Source organism: Pan paniscus, chromosome 2 (genome assembly GCF_029289425.2).
Source record: "Pan paniscus chromosome 2, NHGRI_mPanPan1-v2.0_pri, whole genome shotgun sequence".
NCBI classification, from domain to species: domain Eukaryota; kingdom Metazoa; phylum Chordata; class Mammalia; order Primates; family Hominidae; genus Pan; species Pan paniscus.
This window is the reverse complement of record NC_085926.1, coordinates 49,656,104-49,670,433: the sequence shown is the minus strand read 5'-3', so window position 1 is coordinate 49,670,433 and position 14,330 is coordinate 49,656,104. Positions and strand designations below refer to the sequence as shown.

Below are 14,330 nucleotides of genomic sequence, written 5' to 3'. Positions count from 1 at the left end.
GGCTGCCACACCCAGAACCTAGGGTCTCTGCACCCCAGAGTGGGAGGTGGGGTTGGGGATGGTTTGGTACAAAGTACCAGCAGGAACCAGGCTCTGTGTCCTAATTTATTATGACTACATAGCCCACATTCCTCTGCCCACGCATCCGTGGAGTCCAGAGCCCAGAAAGCCTCCTGCTGCCCTGCCAGACCGTTGAGCTCCTCAAGAGCGAAGTGTGGCACAGGCTGATCAGCTCACGCAGAATGGCAGGGCTTCAGCTGCCCAAGTGTGTGCGTAGCCAGAGCACAGCATTCATGAAGCTGTCTGACTCCACCTCCACCTCTGATAATGCGTGGGTGCTTTTGGGATAGAGCAGGAGCCTGTAGGGATTAGTCAGCAACATTTAAGGTTGGAGGGTCCTCCTGTGCTCACCTGCCCACCAGCTGCCAGGGCCTTCATGCTGCACTCACCGAACAGGCACATTCCGGGTCTTGAGGGCACGGTAATACTCCATGCCCTGCTTGAAGGGCACACGCCGGTCCTCCTGGCCCAACATCAGTAACAGTGGTGTCTTCACCTGGGTGTTTGGGGAAGAGTGGGGAGCTGTGTTGAGCTGGGCCCTGGATTCTGGATGGATGGGCAGCACACAGGGCAAGGAGGGGGCTGCATACCTGAGGGATGTATTTGATGGGCGATTTGTCCAGCATCTCAGCCCACACGCTGAGGTCTGGCAGGCAGTCACTGCTGAAAGGAAAGCCAGCCTCCACCACGCACCTGCAAGACACCGAGCTGTTGCAGCCCCAGGAGTTCTGGGGCTACGGGGCTCCATGAGAATTTGAGGTAGAGGAGGGAAGGGCAGGGACCTGTGGTGCATGCCTACCAGTCAGGGATGTCAGTGGAGCCCAACATGGAGGCGATGTTGATCACGGGGTTCCGGGCCACGCAGGCCCTGTAGGTCTCTGGGTACTGACCAATCAAGTGGCAGGAAATGAAGCCACCATGGGAACCACCCATAAGGGCCACATGGCTTGCATCAAAGTGTTCCTCCTGGAGCACCTGTTCCACTGCAAACTGCAGGGTGGGACAAAGCATGCTGCAGCCAGCTGCCCGCTCAGCTGAATGGAGGCATCCCCCTGGCAGCCCATGTTTCAGCCTGTCCAGAAGCCCCAGCCCCTGCTACCTGGACATCCTTCACATCCTGGTGGCCCACATTGCCTGGGAGGGAGAGGATGCTGTCCTGGCCAAAGCCCGTGGAGCCACGATAGTTCACTGAGGGCAGGGAGGGACCAGACAGTGTAGTCAGGCAACATTCCCAGCCCCCTCGACGCTCTTTTCACACATCTGTGAAGTAGGCCCTGGGGTCAGCTATACCACAGACTGTCAAGGGGAAGGGACTCAGAGATTTGAGGCTGCCACCCAGTGACCACAGCGCCCTTTCCTTGGGAGTCCCGAGTTAGTCCTTGTTATCACTATGCCACAGAACCAGAGGCTGGGCCCCAGCAGTTCCTGGTAGTGGTTACTAGGTCTAGGCTAGAGAAAGTCCTGGAGACTAGAGTGGCACCCATGGTACTTATACAAACCAGGTCCACCCCCGTCACTCCACCGTAGTCCTAACAGAACTGTGGGTCCCTGCTCACTCACCTAGTAGTACCGCAAAGCCCATCTTGCAAAGCATGGCTGGGAACAGCATCCAGGCAGTGACAAAGGATGAATGGGGCCCCCCTGCAGACAGGGAGCGGAGGGTGAAAGGGCCAGCTAGGAGGAGGGCTGGGAGGGCAAGGGCTCTTAACGCCAGATGCCTACCGTGGGGCATGACCACCATGGGCACTTGGGTCTTATCTGGAGGGCTGCCAGGCTGCAGCAGGATTGCTTCAAAGTCAAGGCCAGCTGCAGGGAGAGGGCAGCAGTCAGCAGGGTGAGCCTAGGGGCTTCCCCAACTAAGGCCCCATCTCTAGCTGCAGGTGTGGGGCTGACCTCTGGGTCAGAGAACCTGGCCAAGGTAGTCCACACCATGACACATGGACCCCAGAAGGCTCATACTTCTTCTGCCCTCGTCAGGGAGCCCCATCCTGCAGCGACAGCATTCGGGATGAGGTGTGGTCACTGAGGCTTGTATGAGGCCTATTTTCTTTGGACCTGGGTCTTCCCACCACAGATGATTTGGCCTGGTGAAGCCCAGGTGATATCCAGAGCAGGCGCTCAGATGTCTAGATGCTACTTCCCATGCCCATCCACAAGAGGAACAGAAAACCTCTTAGAGGTCATAACCAGAAACCCCACAGTGTGAGAGAGGAGGTAGCAAAGGTCACCGCAGAGGCTTTGTGCTGGGGAACCTGGAGAAGGCATCCCTCTGCCCCTGGCCCAGCTCACCATACTGCACATTCTCTTGCTCTGGGGGTGGCTGTAGCACCCGGATGCCCCAGTGGATGTCGGGAATGGGCTCGGCCTCCTCCAGGGACACCCACAACACTGACTGCTCCTTCCCTGCAGAAGGCAGGAACCCAACTTTCTGCCAAGGGGAAGGAATGTGTCATAGGTGGCCTGGCTGCCTCCCTGCCCTTCCCTTCTGCCCACAGTGGGAAATAGGCAGCTCTCACTATGCTGGGCCCTCTACCCACCTCCAGAGGGTATAGCATGGCTTCCTGTTGTGGGATGGTATATACCAAGGTATTCATACTCATACAATCACACACAGGCACACCCCTCCCTCCTCAGCTTCTAGGCTCTGCTGTCTCCTTTGCTCTGTAATACCAAGACAGAGCACTTCCCCAGGCACCTTGTTTTGTACGGAGCAGATTCTAGCCTAGTAGTTCGTCCCTGTGAGTGCCAAACCCTCATGGACCATGCCAAGCTGGGCCTGTGTCTTGGCCCGTCTGTATGCTGACCAGCCAGGTCAGACTCCGGGGCCAATTCCCTGACCTGGTGAGCTCTGCCTGCCCAGAACCCCTGCCTCCACAGCCTGGGACCCACCGACACTCACCAGGGTTGGAGGTAGGCTGGGTGTGGAAAACTGTGCCACCATGAGGTCCTGGTCAATTGTGAGCAACTTCCAGCTCCCACCTGACCCTCCTGGAAAAGGCAGATGCCATTAAGTGCTTAGCAGGAGCCATCACCTTTCTTACCTGCTTCTCTGTAACAGAGTCCCAGGTTGGAGACTCTATGGAAAGGTGCCCTTTTCTCCCCGAGAAGTGCCTTTCACAAACACCCAACTGCACATGGCCCCGGGTGAGCCTCCTGCTCTCAGTCTGTTGTTCATCTGACAGACACTGGCTGGGCTGGGAACTGCCAAACCTTAAGACACATCAGACCATGCAGGCACATCTGCCTGTCCCTCGATGGCTGCTGTGTGCAGGGTGGCAGCTGGGACCGGGAAGTTGGGGGTGGGGGAGCGTGCTGATTTGGGGCAGTGGTGTCCAAGCAGTTGTACAATGAGATGTAGCTTTGGAATGATACTTTGGTAGCTTTGTGGAGAGCGGATACAGTCAGGTCAGGTGGAGGACTCAAAACACATTTCAAAGGCAGAATCACCAGGCCTAAGTATGGGGAAGACGGGGGAGTCAACACTGGGCTTTTCCTGGGCCCTCAGGTGGCAGAGCTGCCTCTGCCTGAGACAGGCACCCAAGGTTTGCAGAGTGAGAAGGATGAGTCTGGCAGATCTTGATAAGAGAGAGTTTTGTGGGTTTTAGGAGCAGAGGTGGGGGCCGTGCTGAGGCTGGGCCAGGACACATGGAACAGAGTTGAGTGCTAAAGGGCAGTAGAGCAGGGAAGCTAGTCTGTTGGTTGGGTAAGGGTCTGCACAAACAGGGGCCTTGGAGACCTGTTAGTAAAGGCTGTGGAACAGTCAGTGGTGCTGAGTGGCTGAGAATGCCATCACTGCCCCACATGTTGGAGCTCCAGTCCCCCGCTGCCTGGTTGGCTTGCTCACCAGCCCTGCCCTTACCCCCATCCCCAAAGCCTTGCTCACCAGCTGTGAGGGAGGTCACAGTGCCCACTTGGGTGTCCACAGCAAACAGGTCCTGAAGCAGAGGCAAGGCCACAGGTGCGACCACATCCAAGAGTACTCCCTCTACCTATGAGTCCCTCCCCTACCTCCTCTCTACCCTCTTGGAGAGCCCTGGCCAGACCAAGGCTGTGGACAGCTATGGTGATGGTTACTCAGTGCAGTAGGGAGTAGTGTGAGGGCCTGGGTTCAAATCCCAGCACCATCACAACTTGCTGGGTGACCCTGGGCAAGGTAAGGAATGGCTTTGAGCCCCTTTGAGTTGGCACAAGGACCAAATATCACACCCAAAAGGAGCCTGGCACACTGTGAGTGGCTTTACTCCATCCCTGGGGGAAGGCCTCAGTCCTGTCCCCATCAGCTGCCGTTACAGAGTGTTCAGGGACCCACCCGAGTGGCAGTCCCCTTGACCCCCAGCTAGAAATGCCTGGGAGGGGTTGCATCTCTGCCTCAGACGAAAAGGCCTGAGTTCTGCTGTGGTGCACCAGGGCAGCCAGTCCCCTCCAGGAGAAATGAGTCCAGGATGGGCAGGCAGGGTTTTAAGGGGCTGATGAGACTTTGTGGCTGGGCATTCCACCCAGGGGCATGCACATGCAACCCCCAGGGCTCCTGGGGGTTGACCACAGGGGCTGCCCCTCAACACAATCAGTGTCCCTCACCTGCCGGCTGCGCTGAGCCGAGTCAAAGACCACTCTCTGGCTGTCAGCTGACCAGCATCCCAAAGGCAGAAGGCTGCAGTAGATCCCAGAGAAGTTCTCTGTAAAGATAGGAGGGCTGGGGCTGCATCCAGGAGTGGAGGTAGGGAGGGTAGTCTACAAGGAAGGCTAGGGTACTGGGGAATTCACCCAGGGCCCTACTCAGGCACCAGTCAGGCCCCTGCAGCTTGTAGCACACATGGGGGCACGCTAGGCGATGAGGAGCTGCCTGAGTAGGTGGCTGAGGGGCAGAGGCCTCTTGGGACCCAGAGAGGCAGAGCTCAAGAGCTCCAGAGAGAAACCATGGGTGCTCAGAGGAAAAGCACTTGCTCTCCTGAGTAATTCCAGTTGAACCCAGGTAGGTACCAGGTGCTTTAACCAAGATATCATCTGTCCGTCTTATCTCCACTGTGGTGCTTAGCACAGCGCTTGGCACAGGGGGCTCAGTAAATCCTACCCTTTAATATCATCACTCACTTAACACTCACTATGATCCTATGAGGCAGGCAGACACAATCACCCCTCCATGAAGAAATGGGAGCTCAGGGAGGCCAAGACCCTGTCTGAGGACACAGCTAATTTAGGGCAGAGCTGGGATTCATACTAGGTTCCCACCACTGCATCCCTGCAACCCAAAGAGAAGACAAAGAGGCTATCCCTTGTCCACTGAACTCCTGGAACTGACCGGGTGGCCTGAGAAAACAAGAGACTCATCCTTGAGATGGTCCAGGAGGATCCAAGCAGAGCTATCAACACTCGAGACGGGAGCCTCTCAGCCAAGAGCCACCCTCCTGAAGACCCAGCTGACTTCAGGGCTTAGACTGGACAAAGGTTGCTGGGGTTAGGATGGTGGATGGGATAATATCATGCCCTCGGGTCCAGAGCCTCTCAAGTGTGACATTCCAACCTAGTGCACTTCCTGAGACCCACTCGAAGGAGTCATGGTTTTGGTTTGAACCAGCCATTGGAAAAATAAGAAAAATCTAATTATGACCTGCAGCACACGAAATAATACATCATCAACTTGAGCCACTCTGATCTCAGCTTGGTCCTACCACTCCTTGCTATCGAACTGTTCCCTACGGTGACAGCCCCGCTCCCTATGGTGACAGCCCCGCTCCCTGAGGATGCTGGGCATAGGGCTGGCCCAGCAGGGAGGTAGGGCCCTCAGAAGGAACCTAGGAAAGAAGAACGGGGCAGGGATGCAACAGACGGCAGGAAAGCAGAGCTACAGGCCCCACTGCACCCACCCAGCCAGGTATGCCTTACCTCCCAGCTGCCGAGGCACAACATCTACCACCACTGAGGTAACCTTGGTATACCAGTCATACTGCAAGAGAACACAATGGTCAGGTCCAGTAGGGGACAGGCAGTTCCCTTAGGGCACAGTGCCCTGTGCCTATCCCCTTTTGCCTCAGGTAGCCCCAGGAGACGGGGGAACTGGAATAAGCCTGATGTATCTCTTTTCTGGTGACCTGGACCAGATGCCCAAGGGGCCTCAGATAGGCATGTCCCTCTGACTTTTACCAGGGGCCCAGAGCTCTTCCTGGGGAGGGTCTGGGATTGTGTAACTCCCCACTATATCCCAGCCCCTTGCAGAGCCTGGCTACATGCAGTTGAGAGCCAAGGGGAGGAGCATTCTTGCAGACGAGCATTCTCTCAAGGTGGAATGCCCCAACAGTGCAAAGCTCTCCATGGCAGCACTCTCAACCTCTAGGCCCTGCCTTGAGAGGACAGGCAGAACTCACACCGTTGCTGCATTGAGGACAGAAGGGCACCTACTGAGGGCCTATGGGGAGATGATACTGGCCCTTCAGCTCTCATCCACCATCCCATCTTCTTGCTGACCACCCTCCCATCCCCGCCACCTCCAGCTCACCAGGCACAGCTGGCTGCATTGGTGATGGGGGATCAGAGATGGGTACTGCAGGTAGACAATGCGACATTGGTCTGGGCTCAGCCGGGGAGAAGAGACAGCCAGGGAGTCATCCGAGAGGAGCTCTGGGCCAGATGGAAACATGAGCATCATGCAGGCTGGCAGGGCCAACATGTGTCAGCAAAGCACAGGTGGGCATCAGCCACTTACCACACTTCCCCCCGATGAGGTCCACATAATACAGGGCTGACCTGGAACCACGAGACAGACACTCAGTCTCAAGGCCAGCTGGGCTGCAAGGCCCCTTGCCTTGCCCCACTCCCTCACCTGCGATTGGTGCAAAAGCGGATGCCCAACCGGAAGGGCTCATGCCACCAGCCCACAAACACCACACCAGCATCTCCAGGGGCCCAAAATGCCTGTAAATAGGATCAAAGGGCAGGAGTGAGCAAGGGGTGGTAGCTCAAGAAGGGTCCCAGACTCCAGGGGGGACACAGGCTGTTGCTGCTGACCTGTCCAGGGGACACATTCTCAGGGACCCCCTCAAGCACAGAGATGTTGCCACTCTCGACATCCAGCACGCAGAGCACAGGGATGCTTTTGGAAACCATGTTTTCTCCCCAGTCTTCATAAAACACAAACTGATCCCCCTGAGAACACAAGATACTCAATGCCCAGCCTGTCTATAGGACCTGCTCTGCTTCCTAGAAGCTAGTGCCTCCCCAGGTCTGACAGGCACAGTATGGGAAGGGAGCACACTGAGCCCCAGGGCTGCCCTGCCGGGCCTTCGTGGATTGACCACGAGCACCTTGATGGCTTGGTCTGGCTTCTTCAGCCTGGCTATCTCATCATCGCTGGCACTGACGTCCAAGGCTTTGGTCTGAAAGAAGGACTCGGCCTTGGGGCGCTTCTTCTCTGCCACATACAACAAGTGTGTCTCCGAGTGCGACCAGGACAGGCAGCCAAAGCAGTCTGGGTGCAGGGAGGGCCAATCAGGGGGGGCCCAGGGCTACGGCTACCCCTCCTGTCCACCCTGCCTGCTCACCAGCCAGATGCCTCACCATCCTCATAAACAGGCCCATGTTTCTCCAGTGCTGACAGGTTGAAGCTCTTGAGCTTCCGGTTCTTCTCCCAGACCTGAGGACATCTGGGCATTAGGCTGTTTGCCCGCTAACAGAGCCTTATCTGTGGGGCAGAGCCTCTCTCTTGTCACCCACTACCTGGTCCCATGCAGACTCACCTCCAGGAACTGCTTCTCTTCCCCAGGGCCCGTGCCTCCAGCCTTGCGCAGCACAGCTTTCATGGTGCCTGAAGGAGACTCTCTGCTCAGCAGTCTGTGGACATGGGGTAGCACAGGTCAGGATTATCTTGCAATAACCCCTTCCTGCTCCCTACTGGGCACAACCTCTTAGGAGAGATTCTTGAGGCTCTGGCCCCACACCAGCTTCTGGAGCACCTCTAGCCCCACCTTGCCTTTCCTCCCTGAGGCAGAGACTCTACTCTCCGCAGCTCCCCAGGCCACCATGGGCTCTAGTCCAGGCTGAGTTTGGAGCAAGCTTCCAGTGCTTATCAGGCCATGTCACCAGAAACTGAATGAGCTCCCAAGGGGGCAAGAACCTGGCTGCTGGCCTCCCTTCTAGGCACATGGTGAGCATTCATAAAAGGCTTGCATTGCGGACGGCTGTGGCCTCGCCCACAAGCTTCCTCCCTCAAACTTACTCCCCCCGGGTCTCCACACTGTTGCCTGCAGGTCCTGCAAACACCACTGAGTCCCCATCATGGAACACCAGGTATTGGCGGCAGAATCGAATGTTCTCCATGCGTTCCAGGTCCCTCTGGGTCCACTCTGTGAGGGGAGGCATGAGACTGCTCGCCTTGTCTTGGCTACTCCTGGCTACTGCCCCCAGCCCCACCTGACCCAGGAAGGCCTAGATCTATCTTCCCCAATCTCTCAATCTGTCTCCAGACACTGACACCCTGGCTGCAGGCTGGACAACACTTGGCCACAACCCTAGTCCAGGCCTCCAGAACCTGAGCTGACAGCCTCTTTGAGAGAACCCCCTAGTAACCCCAGCATCCACCCTGGAATCTTGAGGGCAGCCTGGCATGTGTATGGGATGGCGTGTTGGTGGAGAGCCCTACAAGGTCCACGCCCTGAGCCCAGGTTTGACTTCTATCCCTACGCCGTCATCTCGTGCACTCATGGCCGCCATTCGATAACGCCCCGCACGCCCCCTCCCCGCCTCCACACACCTGTGTGCAGGGACCTGTGGGAGTGTATCCTCCCAAGTCCAGGCCGGCTCCCTATATACCCTTACGCACTGTCAAGCAGCGAGCCCTCCACACCCCCTTCCTTCCCACCCCAGTGCGCGACCCCGTCGCCAGCCAGTTCCCCTTCGCACACACACCAGTGTGCACCGTCCGGTATTGGCCGCCGTACTGCGTGGTGACCTCCGGGCCCAGGCAGGCGGCGCTCAGCGCGGGCTGGCGGCTAAGGCCCCGATACAGAGCCGCCGCCTCCTCGGGCTCGCTCAGCAGCACCTGCGCAGGGGACACACCAGGGTCAGGCCCGGCCCGGGCTGCAGGGACCACGGGGACCGCGGGCCGAGCCCTCACCTGACGTTCCATAGTCTCCTCTCTGCCGCCGGGGCGAGGCGGGGCGTACTCGCGCCCGGAAGTGAGGCTTCCGGGGGCGGAGCCTGGGACGGCCCGGGCTGTCTCCGCCCCTGCCCTGCGGCAATCTGTGAGGGGCGGGGCCTTCGGCTAATGGGTGAGGACCGTTGGCAGGGGGCGGGCCTTGACGGTGCGAGGACCCGGCCTGGGAGCGAGAAGTCCTGGGTGGGTGAGAGCAGGGGTCTCGCCAGGGGCGGACTAGCCAAGTGGGGGGCGGGGCCGTGGGCTGAGTCCTGGGCCTCTGTACCGAGTGGCGAGGCGTTGGATCTCGGAGGAGAGGGGGCGGCCCTGTGGAAGCGGAACCCGGGAGCCCGGCTTCGGGGAGGGTAGAAGGGCCTACGAGAGAAGGGGTTGAGGGGGGCTGCAAGGCGGAAGCAGCGCGGTCGGACGGACAAGGCCCAAGCACGCGAAGGGCGGGGCCCGAGGGGAATGGGACCAATGAGTCTTTGAGGATGAAGGGCAAGGCGGGCGGGTCCGGAGTGGAGCCCTGCGAGGAATGTGGAGCCGGGAGCCTGTGAGCGTGAGCGTGAGCGTGAGCGTGAGCGTGAGCGTGAGCGTGAGCGTGAGGGTGAGGGTGGGGCGGGGCGGAGCCGGCCGCAGCGTGGATCTCCCGCGGCTCTGGGGCTGACTGTAGGGTTCCTTCGGGTCCACCACGAGGCCGACATTCACTACACAGTGCCAGGCCCTGCCCTGGAGGGACTTCCACGCAGACGAAGAAGAGAAGGGCCAGGGTCCGGGCGGAGGTCGCGAAGCAAAGCCCTGGGGTGCGGGGCAGAGGGGCGGGTGCCAACTCTTAGGGTGCTGCCCGGGCTTATCAGTCGCCAGGCCTGCCGCAAGAGCTATCTATCCCCGCAGCCTTTACCCACCCTTCTCAGTGGCACCTTGTTGGGGACCGTGAGCTGGTGGGTCCCTGCCTTCCTCCCCAGGCCTTAGCCTGAGCTCTTGGGTGTGAAAGGCCTGGTGGGCTCAGACTCCACCCAGGACCAGGGAGCTTCCTGTGGAAAAAACCTAGGCAGGCAGGTTCCCTGTGCACGTGGTACAGGATTGGCTGGGCTAAGGTGCCAACAGAGATCAGGAGAGGCTGGACAGTAAGGATGTCCCCTCCATATACCTGAGTCTGGCTGGTCTTCCACATTCAGGGCCCTGGCTCCCTGCTCCATGGCGTGCTTGTGATTGAGAGTCCACTTGTCTGGCCTGTAGCTTCCCCTTTCCCATCAGCCGCATCATTACTTACTCAAGATTACTAGTTAAGTAAAAAAAAAAAAAAAAAAAGTCCCGGCCGGCCGGGCGCGGTAGCTCACGCCTGTAATCCCTGCACTTTGGAAGGCCGAGGCGGGCGGATCACGAGCTCAGGAGATCGAGACCATCCTGGCTAACACGGTGAAACCCTGTCTCTACTAAAAATACAAAAAATTAGCTGGGCGTGGTGGCAGGCGCCTGTAGTCCCAGTTACTCGGAAGGCTGAGGCAGGAGAATGGTGTGAACCCGGGAGGCGGAGCTTGCAGTGAGCCGAGATCGCGCCACTGCACTCCATCCTGGGCGACAGAGCCAGACTCCATCTTAAAAAAAAAAGTGCCAGGCGCGGTGGCTCACGCCTATAATCCTAGCACTTTGGGAGGCTGAGGCGGGTGGATCACCTGAGGCCAGGAGTTCGGGATCAGCCTGGCCAACATGGAGAAACCCTGCCTCTACTAAAAATACAAAAATTAGCCGGGCTGGGTGGCACGCGCCTGTAATCCCAGCTACTCGGGAGGCTGAGGCAGGAGAATCGCTTGAACCTGGGAAGTGGAGGTTGCAGTGAGCCGAGATCATGCCACTGCACTCCAGCCTGGGCAACAAGAGTGAAACTCCGTCTCAAGAAAAAAAAAAAAAAAAGAGTCCCAACTTTCTGACGCCACTGCATTTGTGAGTATGTACAGGACTGTATCAAGGCCAGAAACAGGAGTAGAACAAGTGGCCCCAGCCACCAATTTGGGTGGAAAGATTGGAAAATAGGATGTTCATCAAGCATTGTTTATAATAGGAACACTGGGAACATAGTGCCTGTTCCTTAGATTGTGTGTGGTAGACTGGCTATGAACTAATGGTGTATCTCTCTGGAGGTTGAGCACTGGAAGACGAACATTTAAGTACCTGAAATAAACGTGGAAATAAACAGAAAGCTAGAAAACAGGATATATTGCACCTTCTGGCTTCTGTTTAAAATGAAGACTGGAACAACAAACAGGAAAGAAGGACAGGCATCAAAATGTTAATTCTGGGGAGAGGGCCAGAGGTGAAGCTGGGATTCCTGTTTATCTGTGTTAAAAAAAAAAAAAAAAAAAAAAAAAAAAAGGTCTAGCAACTCTGGGTGACTTCGGTAAGGAGGTACTCCTGACCATCTGAGGAAGGCCTAAGGTCTGGCAGCCGGTGAGAGTTTGGGGGTTGGAAAATTCGGAGCAAGGCAGAGAGGTGTAGGGCTTGTTGGCACCACCAGGGGGCAGCACTTGTTCACTGCCTCCCTGGAACCAGGTCCCAGAAAGCTGTGTATGCAGCCAACACACCTGAAGGCCATGGAGGTGCTGTCCCTCAACAGCCTGCGCACTGACTGCCTGCTCCAGGTCCAAGCTTGGGACCTCCCCTTGGGCACCTTTGTGGAGGGCCCATTGTCTTTGGATGGCTTGGTGTGGACTCAGCCCCGTGCTGTGCCAGCACTTCTGCAACTTTGTCCATCCTTTTCCCTTTAACCATGGACAGGATTGTCGCAAATTTGGGAATTTGCTCCTTCAGCTAAGCCTTCCCACTTGAGAAACCATCCCAGAAACAGTCTGTAGGTTGTTTATATCAAGTCCTTTTATTCTGATACCACAGAATTACCTTGTTACAATACAGGGGGAGGGACACTGAAGTACCACGAGTTCTCACAGAGCACAGAAGGACAGCACACAATTCACAAGGTCATGTGGAGGACTCGGGTCATTGCACTTACAACTGTAAACTTGTTTGTTTGACTTTGTACAGCACTCTTCCCCCCTCAAATAAAGGAGAGAAGGAAAGAAAGGGAGAGAGGGAGGAGGAAGGGGAAAGCAAAAACAAGACATGAAAGCTAGAGGAAAAGGTATTGAGTGGCCACCACTCTCCAGGGTAGTGCACTTGGAGAGAAGGAGCTGATTTGACCCCAGAAACTGAATGAGGCAGAAACACACACACACACACGCACGCACATACACACATGATCATGTGCATACACATACAATATCTCACGACTGCCATGGCTCTCCAGTGCCACCCCAGTGCACATGGCAGCAGGGCTGCTGGCACCCAGGGAGACAGAGATGGCATCTCCGAGGAGTTTCAGTTGATTAGGCCTGTCCCTCTAACCCTGTTGGAGTCCATGATGACAAGTATTTACAGCATGGGGGTGGGTAAGAGGAGAGCGGACGGTACAACAGGGCAGGACCATGCTGTCCTGGCAAAGGACCTGCCTGGAAAACTCCCTACAGGCTCCAGAAGGCAAGGCATAGTTGCCACCACTGCTGTTCTTTCACTGTGGGCCCTGAGACCACATGCTCTGCCCAAGGATTGTAGGGGAGGGCTGTCACTGTGAAGTGAGTGCACTGGGCCCTGAAGTGAGCAGAGAGAGGAGGCAATGCCCTTGCTCATGATGCTGGGGAGAGGGGTATGGAGAAGGCCTGGGCTGCATGCTAGAGACTCCTTGCCCATTTGGAGATGTGTCTGTTGCTCTCTACTTTCCAAGGCACCAAGTGCTGGTCCCTCAGCTTCTGGCTGCATTGTCCCCAGAGTCACAACTGCATCCATGCAAGGGCCAGGAAGGACAGTCCATGGACCAGAGGCCTGCTCCAGCCACCTTCACAGAGGGGCGATGATGTATCCTGTGGGTACAGTGGGGGATGAGGAGTGGCAGATGTCAGAATTTCAAACTCAGAGGGCTTGGCCAGAAAGGAAATTTGCTGAAAAGTCAGTACTTTAGAGCCTGAGACTGGGCCTGCTGGAGGCTGACCTCCTAACATTTCCCTGCCTGTTCCCTGCTTCTTGTCCCATCCCCTGGCCTGTAGTGGAAAGGACTATTGCCTTGGTCTCCAAGGCACATCCCCACACAGACCTGGTCCTGGGTGGCCAGAGGTGTTAGATGATGGCTTCCGTCAGCCCTTGCTCAGATGGCTGCATTCAGCCCATACCTGATCTTTGGGATGAGGCAGGTATTCCATGGGTGGGGTGAGGCCAAGTCCCAGAAAGGCAAGGGTGTTAAGTCCAACACAAAGGTTGGCAGCTTCCTGTCCCATCCATAGCTACCAGAGGTGAGCGAGGAGCCCTCTCTGAAGGGGTGTGTAGATCTTATAGAAAAGCATGAGAAATGCGGACCCCTGAGAAATGCATGGTGCAAACCAGAGCACTCTGGACGAAGGTCAGGCCTTGAAGGGTCAGGCAGCTACTGCCTGCCGCACTCCTGGCTCAATGGTAAAAAAGCTGATGAGCAGCAGGACGCTTGGGCTTTGGAGAAGGGGGTGAGCAGGGAGCATAGGTCCTGGGGACAGATGCAGAGAGGGTCACACAGGACCTTCTGTAAGATTTGCTATTGAGAAACTTCACAAGAAACTTAGCTTGAAGCCACTGTTTATATGAACAGTTCCAGATGACCACTGTCAACTGTTCTCACCACAAGTGCCAAAGGCCCAGCTCTTCCTGAGCATCCATTGACCCCCTAGCTCCAGCCCAGATCTCCTGGCTCACAGTCCTTTGAGCCTCCTAGCCACAGAGGAGAGGCATGAAACAGGTGCAGTCAAGAGCTGGGGTCCCTCGGGCACAGCGTGGCTCTGCTCTTGCCTCTGCCTCTCTGGCCGTGGATGCCGCCCAGCTCTGCCCTTGCGTGGTGCCCTCTGGGAAGGGGCTGTCAGATGCCTCTGGCTCAGGGTTGGGGTAGGAAGGGAAAATGACAGACAGAAATCCTACAGCAAACCTTCAGAATGTCCATACACACACATCCTGTGCAGGCTCCTACCATTGCATCTGCTCTGGGGATTCCTTTTTACCTGCTATCCTGGACAGAGAAAACTGCAGGGTATGTGGGGGCCTTTTACTGCCTGCCCTGCAGCCTGGCACACTCAGG

General features: G+C 56.9%; 1 protein-coding gene across 5 annotated transcripts; it reads right to left on the bottom strand.

Moving 5' to 3' along the window:
- Positions 1 to 92: 92 nt before the first annotated feature.
- On the bottom strand, positions 93 to 10,923 carry APEH (acylaminoacyl-peptide hydrolase). Of its 5 annotated transcripts, XM_003818852.5 has the most exons (22): positions 9,167 to 9,800; positions 8,959 to 9,091; positions 8,270 to 8,396; positions 7,791 to 7,884; positions 7,612 to 7,687; positions 7,359 to 7,522; positions 7,063 to 7,200; positions 6,878 to 6,969; positions 6,761 to 6,801; positions 6,554 to 6,675; positions 5,944 to 6,004; positions 4,639 to 4,736; positions 3,944 to 3,995; positions 2,960 to 3,048; positions 2,350 to 2,488; positions 1,783 to 1,866; positions 1,621 to 1,701; positions 1,160 to 1,248; positions 860 to 1,050; positions 651 to 753; positions 450 to 556; positions 93 to 359 (listed from the first exon to the last, which is right to left on the bottom strand). In XM_003818852.5, exons 1-22 carry the CDS (start codon positions 9,176 to 9,178, stop codon positions 254 to 256), a joined length of 2,199 nt encoding a protein of 732 aa, XP_003818900.1. In that variant the 5' UTR covers positions 9,179 to 9,800; the 3' UTR covers positions 93 to 253. The 5 variants fall into 5 exon arrangements, with proteins under 5 accessions (XP_003818900.1, XP_063458435.1, XP_034812366.1 ...); XM_063602365.1 differs by lacking the exons at positions 8,270 to 8,396; positions 8,959 to 9,091 and having other exon boundaries at positions 9,167 to 9,368; positions 9,471 to 10,923; XM_034956475.2 differs by lacking the exon at positions 7,063 to 7,200 and having other exon boundaries at positions 9,167 to 9,536.
- Positions 10,924 to 14,330: the final 3,407 nt, after the last annotated feature.